General features: G+C 39.9%; 2 protein-coding genes across 3 annotated transcripts in view; one reads left to right on the top strand and one right to left on the bottom strand.

The window, feature by feature from the left end:
- LOC149104582 (uncharacterized) overlaps positions 1–17,821 on the top strand; it is a 148,006-nt gene that overhangs the window by 110,582 nt on the left and 19,603 nt on the right. The gene's annotated exons all lie outside the window — the stretch shown is intronic.
- LOC149104583 (uncharacterized) lies at positions 2,001–17,154 on the bottom strand. 2 transcript variants are annotated; one of them, XM_089270880.1, is made up of 9 exons: positions 16,939–17,154; positions 13,203–13,453; positions 12,479–12,593; positions 12,237–12,359; positions 7,566–7,688; positions 7,012–7,128; positions 6,501–6,734; positions 4,246–4,395; positions 2,001–3,048 (listed from the first exon to the last, which is right to left on the bottom strand). In XM_089270880.1, the coding sequence occupies exons 1-9, from the start codon at positions 17,009–17,011 to the stop codon at positions 2,741–2,743; spliced, it is 1,494 nt and encodes a 497-aa protein (XP_089127006.1). In that variant the 5' UTR covers positions 17,012–17,154; the 3' UTR covers positions 2,001–2,740. The 2 variants fall into 2 exon arrangements, with proteins under 2 accessions (XP_089127006.1, XP_089127005.1); XM_089270879.1 differs by lacking the exons at positions 7,566–7,688; positions 12,237–12,359 and having other exon boundaries at positions 16,939–17,152.

Here is a 17,821-nt window from a genome sequence, read left to right as displayed (position 1 = left end):
GCACAAAATCGAAGTTAAATTTATGACCAAGAAGGCTTGCAAATGCCCGTATGAAGCAAAGGGGAGACACATAATAACCCAACACAAAGAGTGGGAAAACAGCGACTACGCATGATCAGATAGATTGAGATAGATAGATAGATAGATAGACAGACAGACAGACAGACAGACAGACAGATAGATAGATAGATAGATAGATAGATAGATAGATAGATAAGTATATTTCAACACGGTAAAACGTTCCTTCAGTCTGTTTATAATCTTAAACAATGCCTAACCAGTTAACAACATTAAACCAGCTAACAAAATTTAAAAAAAGGAAATCGCAAAATTTCAGTTTTTAATGGACAAAAACCTTGTACCAGAGTAACTTTAAGTATATTACAGTCCTTTTTGAAAACAGTTGCCTGAAATAACACTAATACCAATTTCCAATGGGAAATCGATTTAAAAAATTTCAAAGTTCAGAGAAATTGTGCAAAAATGGGTGAGATTTCTTCATCACTTTTATTTCACCGTTACTTTCAAGTGTTTCATATGAACTTCAAAATTTGTTTTCGACGTTCGTTTTCTCACAACTGATTTCTTTTGAGGAACTATTTTAAAACAGTCGCACAGAAGTTTGTAATACGATGTAAAAAATATCGGTACAAAGTTATTGTTCGCTTGTTACTCGAACTTGTGGTGGATTCCTTCTTAAACTATACGTAGAAAAATTGAAAGTTGCTTTACAAGGGGGGCGTGTAAAACTTATATATATATATATATATATATATATATATATATATATATATATATATATATATATATATGGGGCCACAATAATTATTGGGGCAGAATGATTTAGGGGGGGGGGGCTCCAGTTTAGCTGCTGTGGCCCCAAACCAGTCATGGGAATCACTTCCAGCCGGCAGGTGCATGCTGGGGGCATTTCCCGGGCATTCCCCGCCAATATATGTCTGAATTTATGAAAACCGTGTCAAATTTGGGGCAAAACTTTCGCGCCTGCCTGCCGGCGATAGCCGGCAGGGAGGCCTTTGCGGTGCTTGAAAAGCCAGGGGGGCTTCCGTCAAGGAGGGTGGGAGAAGATAGCCCTGGGACCTGGCTACCCGCTGATACCAAGCGGGGCTGCCAGGAGCTAACCCCAGGGGGGTGGGGTGGGTCACAGAGAGAGGCACATTCCTCAGTTAAAACTGCTCATTTTCTTTGCAGGACAGCCTTGGCCGGCAATGCCCTGCAGTTTTAGGGGCTGGCAGCCAGCCAGCCAGACACAAGCAAGGTGGGTGAGTAGGCTGTGTGTTGACAGAGTGCCTGTGGTTGATCGAGTGAAAAAGCCTGTGTATTTTCTTGGAAAAGTGTCAGGGTGGTTGTGTTGAAATTAGCACGGTTTTCATAAATCCAGATATATATATATATATATATATATATATATATATATATATATATATATATATATATATATATAACTAACTGCAGACAGTACTGTTTCGGCCTTCTGGACCTCATCAGTGCAGTGCTGAAGACTGGGATGGAGGCTAAGCTTAAAAAGCCGCCCCAAATACTACACATGTGGTAGTATCTAAGCCATTACCAGAGTGCTCAAACTAGCGAGCTAGTGAGCATGCGCAATTGCAACAGTAACGACTCATCCCAGTAGAGTGCTCAAACTGGACATGAAAGCAGAGCTTTGTATGCCAGCGAGCTATATCTAACTGCAGACAGTACTGTTTCGGCCTTCTGGGCCTCATCAGTGCAGTGCTGAAGACTGGGATGGAGGCTAAGCTTAAAAAGCCGCCCCAAATACTACACATGTGGTAGTATCTAAGCCATTACCAGAACAACTTGATTTACATAACAATAGCAGTGAGGTCTGTATCAAAATAAGGTCACTTCCAGCCTCGCTGCATGCCATACAAAGGCCAGGTCACTGAACAGACAACTGTAAAATGGTCTACTATCCAAGATATTAAAGTAATATGTTTACTCTGCGCTCTACAACCTATAGTGCACGCAGTAATTATATTGTCTCTTCCTGATCCAAAAACAACAACTTCCGGCCTGCATTCCTTTTCATATTTAGCTGCTAAATTATGGAACTCTCTTCCAGAATCACTTAGGACTTTAAGCGAAAGATATTACAGTATGACTGTTTTCAGTAGCATTGCAACTTTTCTCTAGTTTTATTACGTACGTAGTTAAGCTCTTTCATTATTTTTAGCATATTTATCGTATAAGTATTGTATTTTGTTATATTTATGTTCTCGAAGATATTAGCCAATTTTAGCTACCTAAAATTAGAGAGTAAATAAAGTATATGTGTATGCCTTGCTTATGGGGAGGGGGAGGTTCAATTACCTGTTTTGGAGTTGTTGAAGTGTTTTGAAGACCGTACCGTCTCTAGCATCTTTGGTCAAGTAATGCGATATGCGCTTCATTACTTTCCGCGAAAAAAAGTATAGGTATAATAAGAAATTTCCAGTAAAAGTTGGATGTGCTTACTTCAAAAATCGGGACTATTTATTTATCTGGGCTTGCTACAGAATGATATTTGTAGGTGTTTGATTCAAATCCTCCTCGACTGCGTTGTTATGTTCTATTTGCAATATATATATTTTTTTTATTTAATTACAGTGTCACCAATTAGCACAATAGTGCTTAATTACATAGATATAAAACCTTACATAAAGTTTTCTTTTTTTTTAAGAATACGTTCGATGAATGATCCAATAATGTTGGTCACTCAAAGGAGATAAAATACCTCCACCTCATCGGGAGTGAAATGAACAATTGTGACTTGTTCTTCTACTCCAGTTGGAGCATCGTACGAGAAGCCAATTCTTGTATATGAATTTCCATTACCATTTGCGTTATCAGCAATGTAAATATCATGCCCTCCACCAAATGTTGGACCGTAACTTGGATTCATGTAAATTGCTTGTGATGGATTTTTCACCATACCCTTAATTGGGCGGATTCCTTCTTCATTGCGTAAAGAATAAATAAAGGCCTTGTCAGTGTAGCGATATCCACCATGATTGGTTGTGAAACCTAAAGAAAAGGAATATAACTTAAAACTGAAGAACAGTAGGTTCTATGCTGAGTTGAGCCCAACGGTCTGGATTTAGCCTGGTAGCTTCTTTTAAGCGAGAGCTTCACGGATCAGCCCATGTGCAAGCTACAACGTTAATCATTCAATTATATTCCATTGTTTATAAAAAAAATCGGGAGCGTGCAGTTGAATCTTGCGGAAAAATTTGCCTTTGAAAATTCCTCGGTAAGTCGCGAAAACGGGACGATATACCTGTTTTTCGTCCTCGTGGATTAATTACACTTTCGTTTTCGTATCAGCCACAAGTATTTCAGTAATCAGAGATCATAATTAGGGAAAGCAGATTGATAGCCTTCTTAAAGCCATAATGTTCCACGAAAGGTGGCAGAATTACTGATAAACCAAAACACGGGGAAGATGTCAATAGATTTACACAGAAACTGTTCAGTTCAGTATTGGACATCGAATTTGTTATTTGGCCTAACGGTTTTTTCTCTAGACCAGAAGCACGAGTAATCTACTCACATCTGATTGGTTTATAAACAATGGAATTGGGTGGCCTACATCATAGCCTGGCTCTTAATTGGTGTAGAAGGCCCAGCTAGTTGACTTACAATAATTGAGAGCAAAAGGACAAAAGAACGAAGAAAACAATGAAAACAATGGTTTGTGGGACGTTGTTCTATTGTGACCTGTTCTGTGTCTTCTACACCAAGAATTAAGGAGCCCATAGCCTACACATGCGCCAAATCGTAACATTTTATGTGCATATTAAATTAAGCCTTGCAGATTGAGGCATTGTGCATTAATAATATGCGTGTCCTTAATTGATCTTGGTACGAGCTGCTCGTGCCACGCAACAGCTTCTTAACAGAACATTTTCAAAACTTGCGGAATTTTCGGGGCCACGTACACGCCAGTGCGAAAATGTTTATCCCCTATTTTTAATCTTTCACTTAGTTTCTATTGGCCACAATAACGTATAGAAACCATAGAAGACGAAATAAAACATGCCAGACATTCATGTAGTTTTAAACCGCTCCTCTCCATTCTCTTCTCGTGACCTCGCTACACTTTACTTTTTACGTATAATAATTCTACGCTTGAGCTGACTCAACTGAAACTCATGAAGCCAAACAACTGAACTAAGGCAAGAGGCTATACTAAAACGTAACATTCAATAGCCAAATTCTTACCACAATGAACCCAGTTACCATTGTAGACACTGTCCAATGAACACCATAGCCGAAATGTGAAAATTCCAGCCCTGGTACAGGTGTCATAAATGTCCCCTTGATATTCAAAAGGAAAGAAACAGCATTTTCCTTCAGACGGGCAACGACTTCCTGTAAAAATATATGGTGATCATTGATCCATAGAACATATAGATAACGAAATTAAAGATCGGCGTCGGCGGGAAGAGGAGTGGGGGAGAGAAAGAAGAAGCCAAAGACAAATATACCAGTTTAATTTTCTAACAATTGAAAAGCTATTGCATGCTATAGGTGTATTACATCTAAAAGGTGGCGGTTGTTCAAGCTTACCTGCCGCAATTTTTAGCAAGAAAGCTTCGAATGATAACGTTCTCTTATTTACGTGTGTCTGAGCTCTTTGTAGAACGAGTTGTGAAATAATAAGCTTCAATGATATTTAGGGAATGCATACAAATTGCAGGCCGAAGATTGGGAAAATCCGGCAAAATTCTGAGGTCCCACATTTCCATACAGAAACATCGTCCACCTTCTTCATAAAGTAAGGCAGTTAATTACTAGTGTTCTTCTTACTTTTTAAATGAACGGTAAAGAAATGTATCATAACAAATATTATGAGTGGAGGTCCATTGTTCTGGGTTTGTTAAGTAAGTATTGTATTAGTCTAATCTCTGCTACAATCGTGGTTTGCAATTTCATTTTTGGAGATGGCGTGGCCAGGCCGGTTAGGGCGCTAGATTTGTAATTTGGAAGTCTCGAATTCAAATCTTCCTATCTGCCACTTTGGTGTCTCATATTCAATTCCTCCATAGGGTGTGGACAAAACGTGGGGTAGGCTATGGCCTAGGCCATGGTGTAGACCATGGTGTAGGCCATGGCCTACCCTATGGCCTACCAGTGGTCAGATTTTTAAAAACATTAAGAAAACATCAGTAAGAGTCCAGCGAGTTAGCTGGCATAACATTGTATCGTGTTAGTGACTTTTTTTTTTAGTATACCCCTATTAGCGGCATATAATTTTATGCCAGCTAACTCGTTCGACTCTTACTGATGTTTTGTTTATGTTTTTTTTTTTTAAATCTGACCACCGGTAGGCCATAGGGTAGGCCACAGGGTATGCCATGGCCTACACCATGGCCTACACCATGGCCTACCTCACGTTTTGTCTGCATCCTCCACCACGTCCAATTAGTTGGGATTTGCAACAAGTTTTGTGTTCTATTATGTCTCTCGATTGATAGTGTTCCCATTAGCGCAGTAGTGCTAAATACCATGACTTTTAAATAATGTGGCTTTCTTTCACCTCTTTGTTTATTTTACTTTGGCAAAACATGGAAGAAACAGCCTCGACTTCCACATTGGCTGTCATGTCTTTTTTTACTGGGAAGTGCTATGAAAAAAAACCTGATCATGCAAATTTGACGAACCCTCTGACTTTCTGCTTCAATAACTGCTTGCAAAAACATGGTTCACATTTCAACTGAGAGAACACATGGTTGTTGGTCATCTTACTTAGCGAGGCTCATTTAACTTTTAGGCCAAGTGGTTGGTATTTTAGAGCCGCGGCCGTGATCATGGTGTTGCGTCAATGGTCAAGTTATTTTTCTCTCACGGTGCCTTTCTCCACCCTAGGGAATAAATGGGTATCGATAAACCGATCTGAGAAAAACTCTGCGGTTAAAAACCCATTCAGGGTTAGTAAGAGTACTTCGGCCGAGACCAGAAGGAAGGAAGGAAGGAAGGAAGGAAGGAAGGAAGGAAGGAAGGAAGGAAGGAAGGAAGGAAGGAAGGAAGGAAGGAAGGAAGGAAGGTAGGAAGGAAGGAAGGAAGGAAGGAAGGAAGGAAGGAAGGCAGGCAGGGAGGGAGGGAGGGAGGGAGGGAGGAAGGAAGGAAGGAAGGAAGGAAGGAAGGAAGGAAGGCAGGGAGGGAGGGAAGGAGGGAGGGAGGAAAAAAGGAAGGAAGCAAGGAAGCAAGGAAGCAAGGAAGCAAGGAAGGAAGGAAGGAAGGAAGGAGGGCAGGCAGGCAGGCAGGCAGGAAGGAAGGCAGGCAGGAAGTAACAACTATATTTAACAAGTGTAACACATGACGGTAAAAACTGATAAAACAGTGACAGGCAGACAGGCAGACAGGCAGACAGGCAGACAGGCAGACAGGTAGACAGGTAGACAGGTAGACCAAAAGAGATGAGAGGGGCTGAGCGACAAGACAGATAAAGAGGTAGCAGTTACACGGTCATTTACCCCATGGAACGTCTGTGTATCCTCCGAAGACATAGTGATTACTTTCGATAACCGTAACAGTATTTTTCTTTCCGTCACACAAGCTGTGAAAGGTAAAAGCATCCCAGCCGTGTAAGGAGGCGCAGTAACACAGCTCCCACTGAGAACCATTACCAACAGCTGGCCCAAGAAAATGAAAGAGATGGGACACATACGATTCATTTTTCGACAGTATTGTTGAACTTATTGGCAACTCTGAAATGGAATGAGAAAGTTTGAAAGTAAGGGCTTAATGGGTTAATAATTAATATAAAATAAAAATACAGTCGACATTTTCTCGAGTGCATCTTCATACTTATAAATACAAACATTTCTATCTTATAGACAGTTCACTTGCATGGTCGCATAGAGAAAAAATTAACAATACATATATTTGTAATAGCACAATACGGACTCTCAGGTACTGCGACGGAACTCTTGTGCAACTGGTGAATTTGTAGGATGACGCGTATGTAATATTATAATAACTTACTAGTTTCGCATGTTTTCCCAGCAAAGCCAACCTCACACCTACAGAAGTAGCCGTCGCGTGTATTTTCGCATTCGCCGCCGTTCTTGCATGGATTCTGCACGGCGCAAAAGTTTATGGCTACACGGAATAAAAATGCAAAAGGAGAATAAATTAAGAGGTGAACGTAAATGATGTTTCAGTGACCAGGCCTACCTTTTGGCCAAGGGCAGAACGGCTAGGCAGCCACTGGGGGATTTGAGCGTAGCAATCCGACGGTAAGCCAAAGAAAAAGTGAGGGTTCCCTGATGCTGATATTTATTTTTGCTATTTTTATTTCACCTAAGCGAGGAGAAATACTATCGGCCATGAAGAAATAATGGTGAGAAAACGGCAATTAATTGTATTTGATGTGGGGCAATTAGATCCGGGAATATTTTCTGGTTCAATTTTCAGAATATCAAAATGTCAACATTGCATGCCTTTTAGAGCTGCATACAGTCGAATGAAGACGCCAAGCCCAGTGGTTCAGCCGGTTTGGAGGCTACATGGAATAAATACAATCCAAACGAAGTTACCTGTGCAGATGTATCCATCTCCTGAGTATCCAGGCTTACAAGTACAGTTATAAGACCCTTCAATGTTATTACATTCAGCTTCTGCATCACATGTATCGGTATTCAATGCGCATTCATCGATGTCTAGCGAGAGATTTACGAGAAGAATGGAAAAGTAAGAAAAGAGATTTCCCCTGAGGTTTTTGGTCCGTCCCAGGAGTCACAAGCAGTTTACCGCTCTTATCTACATGTAGGGTCTTACTCTAGGTTTCCTTTGGGGTCTTTGTCTGGTTATCTTTGGGAGATTACCTTAAGGATTTTAGTGGGGCAGGCTATTACTCCAGATCCGCTCTGTAGCTCATATTTGCTACATGTGTCTCTCTCAAACAGCCGTCTGAGAGACCAGAGGGGGCTAATCTTTAGCCGCAACCGTTTTGGGTTGAGCACACGATCGCCCTTTAAGACAAGAACGTCTGGACACTCATTTCGTCTCCATAACTGAAGTAGGTTTTTTGGGAGACGCTTTCTTTCCTTTCGCCTGCGAGTTTGATTGCTTCTCTTTGCTCCAGCAAGACTTCATCATCACTAGTGCTGGTTCTTATCTCCTCAAGTCTCTCGTCAATTCTCGGTAGCAGTTTTACAGCATTTCAGGCGTTCGAATTCTCGGCCTTGGGTGCTCTGAATGTTGGGTTGAAATGACTATATCTCTGGACTTGGTTAGTTTACGATCTCTGCATCACTTTTCTATATCTTTGACAGCATCTTTTGAAGCGTCACTTGTGGCTCAGTTGCCAATTAATATAGAATGACGCAGCAAATTTTGGGGGAGCAGGGGTTGCATTTTGCGATAGGCGTATTCCTACCGTTTCCCAACCCCGAGGCCTGAATGAGGACAAGATTCCTTAGCATGCTTTTTTCCAGGGCCCAGATTCAGGGATTTAGATTAAGATATCTGGTATTGTATTGTTCGAATATACAAAATCCTATCGTTAGGGAACAATACTCAGGATACACCTTTAACTAAGGAAAGTTTCGTGAATTTGGCCCTGGAAATTTGTTCACTTTATTCCAACATTTCAGTAGTATAGGTCTTTAAAATCCTTTGATAATAGAGGCACTCTACATTAGGGGTGAAATAATAATAATAATAATAATAATAATAATAATAATAATAATAATAATAATAATAATAGATTTGTATAGCGCCATATCCAGGGCTCATGGCGCTTTACAGTAAAAAATGTTATTAAAAATAAAATTTACATTAAAAATTTACATCAGTGATAAAAAATTACTAACAAATAAAATAGCTAAGCTGTAAAAATAAAAGTAAAACTAGGAATCATTAAAACTTTAAATAAAAACTGACTAACTTAACTAAGTGACTGACTAACTAACTAGCTAAACTATCTAATCTACTAATTAACTAACTAACCAAAAGTCTAGTTATAAAATTTGTTAAAAAGATATGTCTTTATACAAGTCTTAAAATCTGATAGCGAGCCGCTCCCTCTTATATTGTTCGGAAGAGAGTTCCATAGGCTAGGTGCTACAAAAGAGAAACACCTATGACCATAGCCTATTAACTTGACAGGTGGTACTTTCAAGAGGTTTTTGGAGGAGGATCGAAGATTTCTGCTTGGTACATAAGGCTCTAGCAGTTCAGTAATGTAATTAGGGGCCTGGCCGTTGAGCGCTTTATAGGTTAAAAGTAAGATCTTATAATTGATGCGCTGGCTTATTGGAAGCCAGTGTAGCTGCTTTAAAACCGGCTTGATATGATCGTATTTCCTTGTTCTGGTAACAACGCGAGCCGCAGCATTCTGGACATTTTGTAGACGATCTATCAAAAATTTTGGTAGTCCATATAGAAGCGAGTTGGCGTTATCTAGTTTGGAAGTGATGAATGCATGTATTAACTTTTCAGTGTCTGCTAAAGATAGACAGACTCTTATCCTGCTAATGTTTCTAAGATGGAAGAAACAGGCCTTGCAGGTACTGGGAACATGCTTTTCCAGTGACATGTACTCATCAAAGATGACTCCAATGTTCTTTGCAGAAGTAAATGGCTCGATCTGTTCACCAGACACATCGACGTGGTCTATTAATGGGGGTGGACGATGTCGTGCGCTCAAGATCAAAAGCTCCGTCTTTCCTCTGTTTAGTTTCAGCTTATTGCACACCATCCACGAGTCGATCTCAGAAACACACGCTTCTATTTTAGCTATAGAACCAGGTTGTTCGGCGTAGTTGGGCTTAAATGAGAGGTAGAGCTGGGTGTCATCAGCGTATAGATGGTAATTAAGTCCGTGCCGTTTGATGATGTCCCCGATGGGCGATGTGTATAACAAATACAGGATTGGCCCTAAAACGGATCCCTGGGGAACACCGTAGCGAAGTTCTTTCATCTCTGACTTGGTTCCGTCAATCATCACAAACTGCTTTCGGTCTTGAAGATAGGATCGAAACCATTTTAGCGCATTTCCTTTCACGCCGTAGCGTTTTTCCATTCTTTCTAGTAGCAGTTTATGGTCGACGGTATCAAACGCCGCAGACATGTCCAACAGTAGCAGGATAACGCATTTCTGATTATCTATCTCACAGAGAATGTCATTTTGCACCCTCAGGAGAGCAGTCTCCGTGCTGTGAAAGCGTTTATATGCTGACTGAAAAGATTCCTCTAGATCATTATCGCGTAGATAGTCGCTCAATTGACAAGATACTGCCTTTTCAATTATCTTAGATACAACCTTCAGATTTGAGATAGGTCTAAAGTTTGAATAATCATCAGAGTCCAGGTTGTCCTTCTTCAGCTTCGGTTTGATCATTGCTTCTTTCAGTGCAGCGGGCATAGATGCTGATTGGAGAGACATGTTAACGATGTTAGTTAACACGGGTAGAATAGTTGATTTACATTCCTTAAGAATAGAAGCCGGTATAGGGTCAAGATCACAGGATTTTTTACCGATTTTGTCCACAAAACTTTCGATCTCTCTTTCTGACATCACCCTGAACTCTGTGAATTCGGCTTGACATGGCTGTTTGTATGCTTCGCAGGACTGGGTACCAGAAGTCACTTCTTTGGATAGCTCCGTTCTTATGGATGCTATCTTCTTGTCAAAAAAGTCGGCAAAATTGTTCGTAAGCACAAACGTTGAGGGTGCTGTCGGATAGCGTCTATCTACTCTGCGGTGTAATAGCTTGTCGACTGCGTTGAAAAGTATTTTTGGATCTGATGCATTCTCTGAAATAATATATGAATAGTATGAAGCCTTTGCGTCCCTTAGCATTTTGTTCACTACCTGGCACTGGTCGACAAACATCTGTCTGTCGACGCACAGTCTCGACGATCGCCAGCGGCGCTCCAGCCTTCGACGTTTTCTCTTGGCGTTACTAATACCCTCATGGTACCATGGTGCTGATGGACGGAGAGTTATCATGCGTCGTTTTAAAGGTGCATGCCTTTCAAGTATTTCCGTCAGAGTATTTTCGTATTTTTCAGTGAGATCCATAAGATCAAAGGCGTTGGTTGTCAGAAGGTCAGATTGCTTTAGGTCGTCATTAAAGCTGACCATATTTACCGAGCGCAGTTTACGATAACTAATTTCCATTCGTTCCAGAGGTGGTTTCTTTAGGCGTAGCTTGCAGTGTACAGCAGAGTGATCGGACAGCATTGGATCGCGTATTTCAACGCTAGTGACTAGCTCGTCCTCGGCCCTAGTTATGATCAGGTCTAAGGTGTGGCCTTTCTTATGGGTGGGTCCATTTACATGCTGGACTAGACTGAGCGATTCTAAGATCTTGTTAAATTTTACAGTCTCCAAATTGCTGATTTTATCCATGTGATAATTGAAGTCACCCACTATTAGAAGGTTGCCAGGGAAAACGACGAACTGTTCTGCGAGGGTGCAAAATTCTTCAAAGAATAGAGAACAATTTAATTGATTTCCCTTGGATGGAGGCGGTCTGTAGATAGTTACAATTCTTATAGAACCAGTGGAGCATGTCGTCACAATGTCCAGGTATTCGAAGGAGCTGAAATTTGTCTGGGTTTGTTTCGTGACTTTCATTTGTTTCTTTATTAGGAGACCAACTCCTCCCCCTCGTGAGTTTTTCCGTGGAACATGGTAGAAGCGGTATCCGGTTGGACAAACTTCAGCAATTGAAAAATTATAGTTTTCATTATTGCGCAGCCATGTCCCAGCCACTGCAAAAATATCCACGTTATTGTCGACTGCATAATCTTTTATCGCAAGTTCCTTCTTGTTGATCGATCTAGTGTTCAATAAACAGAAGTCGATTGGTATAATACTATTCTGCAGATTTTTGGCTTTTATTACTGTTTTCTATAGATTTTAAACGCAACAACCAACAGACAGAGCTTAAAACCGTTATGGGTTTACTGCGCCTCTCAATAACATGCAGACTCTAAAATTCAAAGCTTAACCGACAAATGTGTTTTTCGCTACCGCCAATTACATGTTCGGTGGCTCCTCCCAGCTTCCGACTACTGCCGAGCACTGTTTCATTGTCTGAACTGTACTCAGCGATTTGATTACCGCGCGCTCGGCAGTAGTCGGAAGCTGGGAGGAGCCACTGAACGTTTGATTGACGGTAGCGGAAAACGATTTTGTCGGTTGAGCTTTGAATTTTAGAGTCCGCATGCTATAGAAAGACGCAGCAAGGTTTTACCAGCACAGTCATGGCCATCCCCATAGTATCCGGCTTTACAAGTGCAAATAAATGACCCATTGGTATTATTGCTCACGGCATCAGCGTCACAATTGAAGATTTTTTCTTTGCACTCGTCAATATCTGAGTAAAAATATACCGAACAACTAACATTTAACTTGCAAACAATATTATGTCTGTACATATTTTTAGGTCTGTCAACCTCAAGCTGAAAATATACGGTAAACATTTTCATTTCTTACCAAGTTCACATTTGTCACCTTTGAATCCAGAGGCACATAAACAGCGATATCCTTTGCTGGTAAAACCCGTTTGACAGTTTCCGTTTTTATGACAAGGATCGTTGGTACAAGCATTCTTAATAGATTAAACAAAATAATCTCAGTTAAATCGATTACAAAAACCCTAAGCTGTTTTAATTATTACTACGCTCATTAAATATGGCAGGTAGACAAACTTACAGCCTTGTGGTTTGCCTTTTTCCCAGGGCTCATTGAACATAATTATAACAACGCTTTCTTCCTTTTCATAAGAACCTGAAGTCATTTTTTGCCGATGCGACGTGTGATAAAACGTCATATCTTCAGTCGTCTACAAACGGTTCAGTAAATTGCAGTAAAAAGAAGGTAGATAAGTTAGTGTATTTACAGTTCTTTAATTTCTCTTAAGATCGTCGAGAGAGCAAGCAAATAGGAACCGTGGCGATCTATCGTCTTTGAAGGCCAGTCTTTACGAGTCACAATGTTACTGTTGAGCGGAGTCGTTCGATGGCATCTTTCGTCTTCATAATTACCTCCCGTCCGTAGGCACATGTCCCGGGGTATGCCAGGGGAATGATGATGAATTATTGTTGACCGATACTTCAATTGTCATATGCTAGCAAAGACATTCCCCCGTTTTAACTGTCGAAATTTCATTTAAATGCAGACGGAGACTGTACATGCAAAATACGGACGTTCTACTCACAATTGTTCCATGGTATACGTAGCCTTCTGTTTTTAGCAGGTCCTTATCGTGTTCTTTATGTGTTGCATTGTTCAACTCACAGTTGTGTGTTCCAGTAAACTGAAAGTTAATGCTGACACAGTTGTGTTCTAGGTAGCATTCCAGTTCACAAGAGTCCTGGTCCAACACTTTGATGGTTCTTCTAACGTGATTAATCAGTCGTTCCCCATAGAAGAAGTAGGAGCCAGGAAACTCTAACTCACGGCATTGATCTGAAGCGTTCAAATGATCTCCTATTAGCTTGGTAATTAAGAATACTTTGCCACTGCAGATATTAAGGATTTTTAAGTTGACTAAGCCTATTTTAATTTACTGACATTTAATTAGCTATCGAAACAAGCCTATGCACATAAATTAATGACAAATGTTGCTCGCTGATAGCCTACCATTACTGTTAATAAGTGTGAGTAATCAAAATTAGATCGATCAAAGATCGGCAAAACCCGGTTTTAAAATCGGAAAAACGGTTTGGAGATCGGCAAAAACAACAACAACAACAAAACAGTTTTGGGATCGCCAGAGATCGGTAAAAATTCGTTTTGTAATCAAGAAAAGCCGGTTTTGTGTTGGACTAAACCAGTTTTGAGATCGACAAACACCGGTGTTGAAATTGGCGAAAATTGGTTTTGAGATAGCCAAAAATGGGTTATACTATCAGCAACAAAGGAAGGTTTTGTGGCTTAAAAAGCGGTTTTTAGATCGCCAAAAGGCGATTTTGGGCATGGGAAGTAAGCACTACATGCTCGAGGGGTCGTGTATCTAATTAATTATCTAATCATCTAATTACCTACTGATAAAATGAATGAAATATCAGAAATTAATTTACCTTATCGCAAATCTAATTTCCTTAAATATCGGACTAGATTTTGCCTTTGAATAAAATTGTTTAAAATCACGAGAAACATTAAAATATTCTGAAAGACAGTTCCACAGTACAGCTCCACTGTAACAAACAGAATTTTTCATGAAATAAGTGGAAAATCGTCTAACGACGGCCTTACTATGTCCTCTTAAGTCATACGGACTATTACGCCATACAACTAAATCTGAAATCATTGCGGGCATATAGTTATGAACTAATGACAAATCCTGCTTGCTGTTAGCTTACCATATATAACTACCAAAAAACGGTTCTAAGATCGCCAAAAACTGGTTTGTTTGACAAAAAGCGGTTTTGAGACTGGCGAAAAGTGCTTTGGGGATTGCCAAAAACCGGTTTTGGGATCGGAATAACCAGCTTTGGGATCGTCAAAACCGTTTGTAGACCGCTAAAACCGGTTTTGTGTAGGACAAAAGCCGGTTCTGAGATCGGCAAGAACCGGTTTTGGGTTGGATTAAGACCGGTTTCGCTTAAAAAAAGCGGTTTGGGGATCGGCAAAAACCGGTTTCGGGATCGATAAAAACTGGTTTTGATATCGGGAACAACAATGATAGAGAATGCTGAAATTTTCGCCTAATTTAAGGAGTATTTTGTTGCTCATGATATTACTGAGCTGGTATAAATGAACGGAGCCTTCTGGATTTATGATTGTTGGAAAACCACAAATTGCCTCTTAGGCTCGGTTCAGACGCCGTTCTTCTCATGAGCCAAATCGAATTCAATGAATTGAGTTCATGTGAAGTCCGGCGTCTGAATCAATTCCAAACGGCTGATTGAATTCGGATTGGCTCAGCCGTTCTTCACGCCTGGCTCAGCCGGGAATAACGGCTCTGGTTCGGCTTTGATTCAGACGTCGATCTTCACGTAAGCCGAACCAAAGACATAAATTAATTGATTTTTTTTTTTTTTAATTTTGAAGACGTGGGTATAGGCAAAAGTATAAATTGTACGTCAGCGTATCAAAATGGGGGGTTTCGCTCATCAGAGAAGAAGCCGATATGTTCAGTTTGCTGCCACCTCGGTAAACAGCATCAAAATTAATGAGCATTCATCATAGTGCTTGTGTTTGAATTACGTGTGAATATATTGCATTTGTAAATTAACCGGAATATTGCAGTTGGGCTATTTGCCCAAGTTGTGCTGTATTTCATGACTTACAAAAAGGTTGGAAGTTGAAATTGACCAATTTTTCAGTCGTCTTCTTGCAGTTACATATATATAGATAAATGCTCCTTTTTTCCAACGTTTCAAAAAAAATTCACATGACGGCTTTTGATCGTGCCTGGTTGTTGTTTACTATGTTTATGGGACTTCAGCACATGTCAGCGCTGATCGAAATGCACTTTTATCTCCTATTGAATTTTATTCGGCTGGAATTGAGATAGGCGTCTGAATCACTTTCGCCGGTCTAAATTACTTTGGCTCGGCCTAAATTCGAATTCGATTCGACTCATGTAAAGTACGGAGTCTGAACCGGGCCTAAATAGCTAAAACCTAGCAAATATGCGAAGAACAACTGAAAAAGGTAAAAGCAGTTGAAAATATTTTTTTTGACAAAAACATCAGATATCAATATTTGAAAAACATGCCTGTTAAACACTGGTTTCCATGGAAACATAAAGGTCCTTAACCAACAACAATTCATGCAAATTCTTCCCACAAATTTGTTTAAACAGTCGCCTAAGTTGGAGATATTTGCTTTATATATATATATATTTTAAGTTTTACGCCGGCAAAGATGGTGAGGCCCCCATGGACGGTCTGAATAGAAAAAAAAAATAAACGAAACAACAATGCCTCGACAATTTCAAGAAATTTTCAATGCTTTAGCGGCATGATAAACAGTCCATCATTATATGACGCGCCACCTGTAAAGTGAACTCCCCTGTTGCAAAATTGCCTCGACTGAATTAAAAATTAAAAATTTAGCCTGTAAATGCTGCGTAAAAAGCAAAAAAACATAAGAATAGATGAAAAATGATAAAGACGAGTATATTCGGGTTGTAAAACGATTTAACGTTGTATGATTCTTATCATATGGTTTGTACCTTGAAACAATTCCATATTCAAATTTAACTGTCACGTACTGTTCTCTGAAACTCTGTGGTAAAATTTTCCTTCCAGATTCTAACTTGTACGATCGACTGCGCTTTTCTTAAAAAAACGGCATTAACAAAGCTCCCCTAACACATTGTTCCTGGAAAACTCTTCTCCTAAAAGACGGATATTTTGTGAGAGATAGGCAACGCGGATAAATTAAGTCAAAATTTCGTCGTCTGAAGATTGATTAAGTTTCGCGACCTACTACACCAGAATAACAATTAATTATGACAGGGTAATTTTTAAGCCTTAAAAATTAACTTTCCCCCTTCGACTTTGCGTTGTTAAGCCAAACAATACTATCGAAATACATGTATCACGTTACAATACGATCTAGCTGGAATTGTACCTGTTGTGTAAGAATTAATTCCTTACACTAAAAATCACTCGCTTCTTAGTATGAACATTACTTTCTAGAAACAAATGACAAATTTCTTTATGACGTGAAGAAATACGTATATCAGTATTTGCTATCTCTAAAACTACAGGTGGGAGAATTTCACACTTTTATGGAAAACAAATACCCCCTCCCCCAACCCCTTCCAAGAACTTATCAAAGCGTTGTAAAAACGGTAGCAGCTTATCTAGCTGATGCTTTGAACGCATTAACGCAGGGGGGCTTGAAGGGAGCTTTATTTAACGAAGCTTAAAAGTCCATATCTTGCCTCTAGCATAATAAATTAGTGGGTAAAACAGATCAACATTTACAAGACCTACCATCCAAGCAGCTCAAAATAGCTTTGAGAGAAAAAAGAAGAAAGCAGATTCGATAATGTGTAGGGAAGCCCATGTCGGAGCAGCTAAATGTGCCTTGAAGGTTTCATGGCGCAAAATATTGGGCACAATATTAAAATTCAAATAAACTGCAGCTGCAGGTGTGTTAATTCAGATCTGAGAGTCGTACATGACAGGTCTGTCAAGGCACTTAGCAGTTCTTTTATTAGTTGCTTTAATGAGAGTTTTGGGTTTGTTGTCATAACGCGGTCAAACTAATATAGACAAAACAGGTACGAGCTTAACCTATTGATTATCACTAGGGTTACTTGAATCGTTTGGTGAAAACACACAACTTGAGCTAATTACTATTGGTAGTTTTCCGGCACAGAACATAGAGATGCAATGCATATTGGAAACCACTACAAATCACCATGAATGAGAATATGACAGTTGTCAGACGGACAAAAAATAATCTCACATTAGCACGTGCAGGTGGCAACTGTTATAAACAACCGATTAAATTTAGCAGAAATATTAATTGAAATGACAGTAGTCCGACGTTGTGATGTTTCTAACAGGAAAGGAAAGCGTGAGGATAGAGTCTGTTCGTAGATCAAAGGAAGGTGTTCGTTGATTATTAGCATTTCTTTAGTGAGACATTGTAATAATTTGTTTCGGCATGCACTTTTTGAGTACCGTATAGTTGCTAATTAAATTCAGTTTTGCGTTTTGCGCTTCACGAGTATGTGTTTCTCAATTGAAGAGTTAAAAAAGCTAGGTATGCTGTGCAACGCGTTGTAGATGTCGGTGTGTAACCAACATAGTCCATATCGCTTGAACCGCATTGTGACTGATGATTTCAGCTCCTTTGGTTTTAACATGC

This window comes from Orbicella faveolata, unplaced genomic scaffold (assembly GCF_042242905.1).
Source record: "Orbicella faveolata isolate gen_17 unplaced genomic scaffold, um_ofav_v1 contig_34, whole genome shotgun sequence".
Taxonomy (NCBI): Eukaryota; Metazoa; Cnidaria; class Anthozoa; order Scleractinia; family Merulinidae; genus Orbicella; species Orbicella faveolata.
The sequence above is the reverse complement of the archived record's forward strand: the minus strand, read 5'-3'. Positions and strand labels throughout refer to the sequence as shown.

Coding starts and splice junctions, on each gene's coding strand:
- LOC149104583 (XM_089270880.1), bottom strand. CDS start 17,011: ATGGGCTTCCCTACACATTATCGAATCTGCTTTCTTCTTTTTTCTCTC. Junction 7,129..7,565: donor AGATGGATACATCTGCACAG/GTAACTTCGTTT, acceptor TATTCCGTGTAG/CCATAAACTTTTGCGCCGTG. Junction 3,049..4,245: donor TGGTAACTGGGTTCATTGTG/GTAAGAATTTGG, acceptor CCTTTTCTTTAG/GTTTCACAACCAATCATGGT.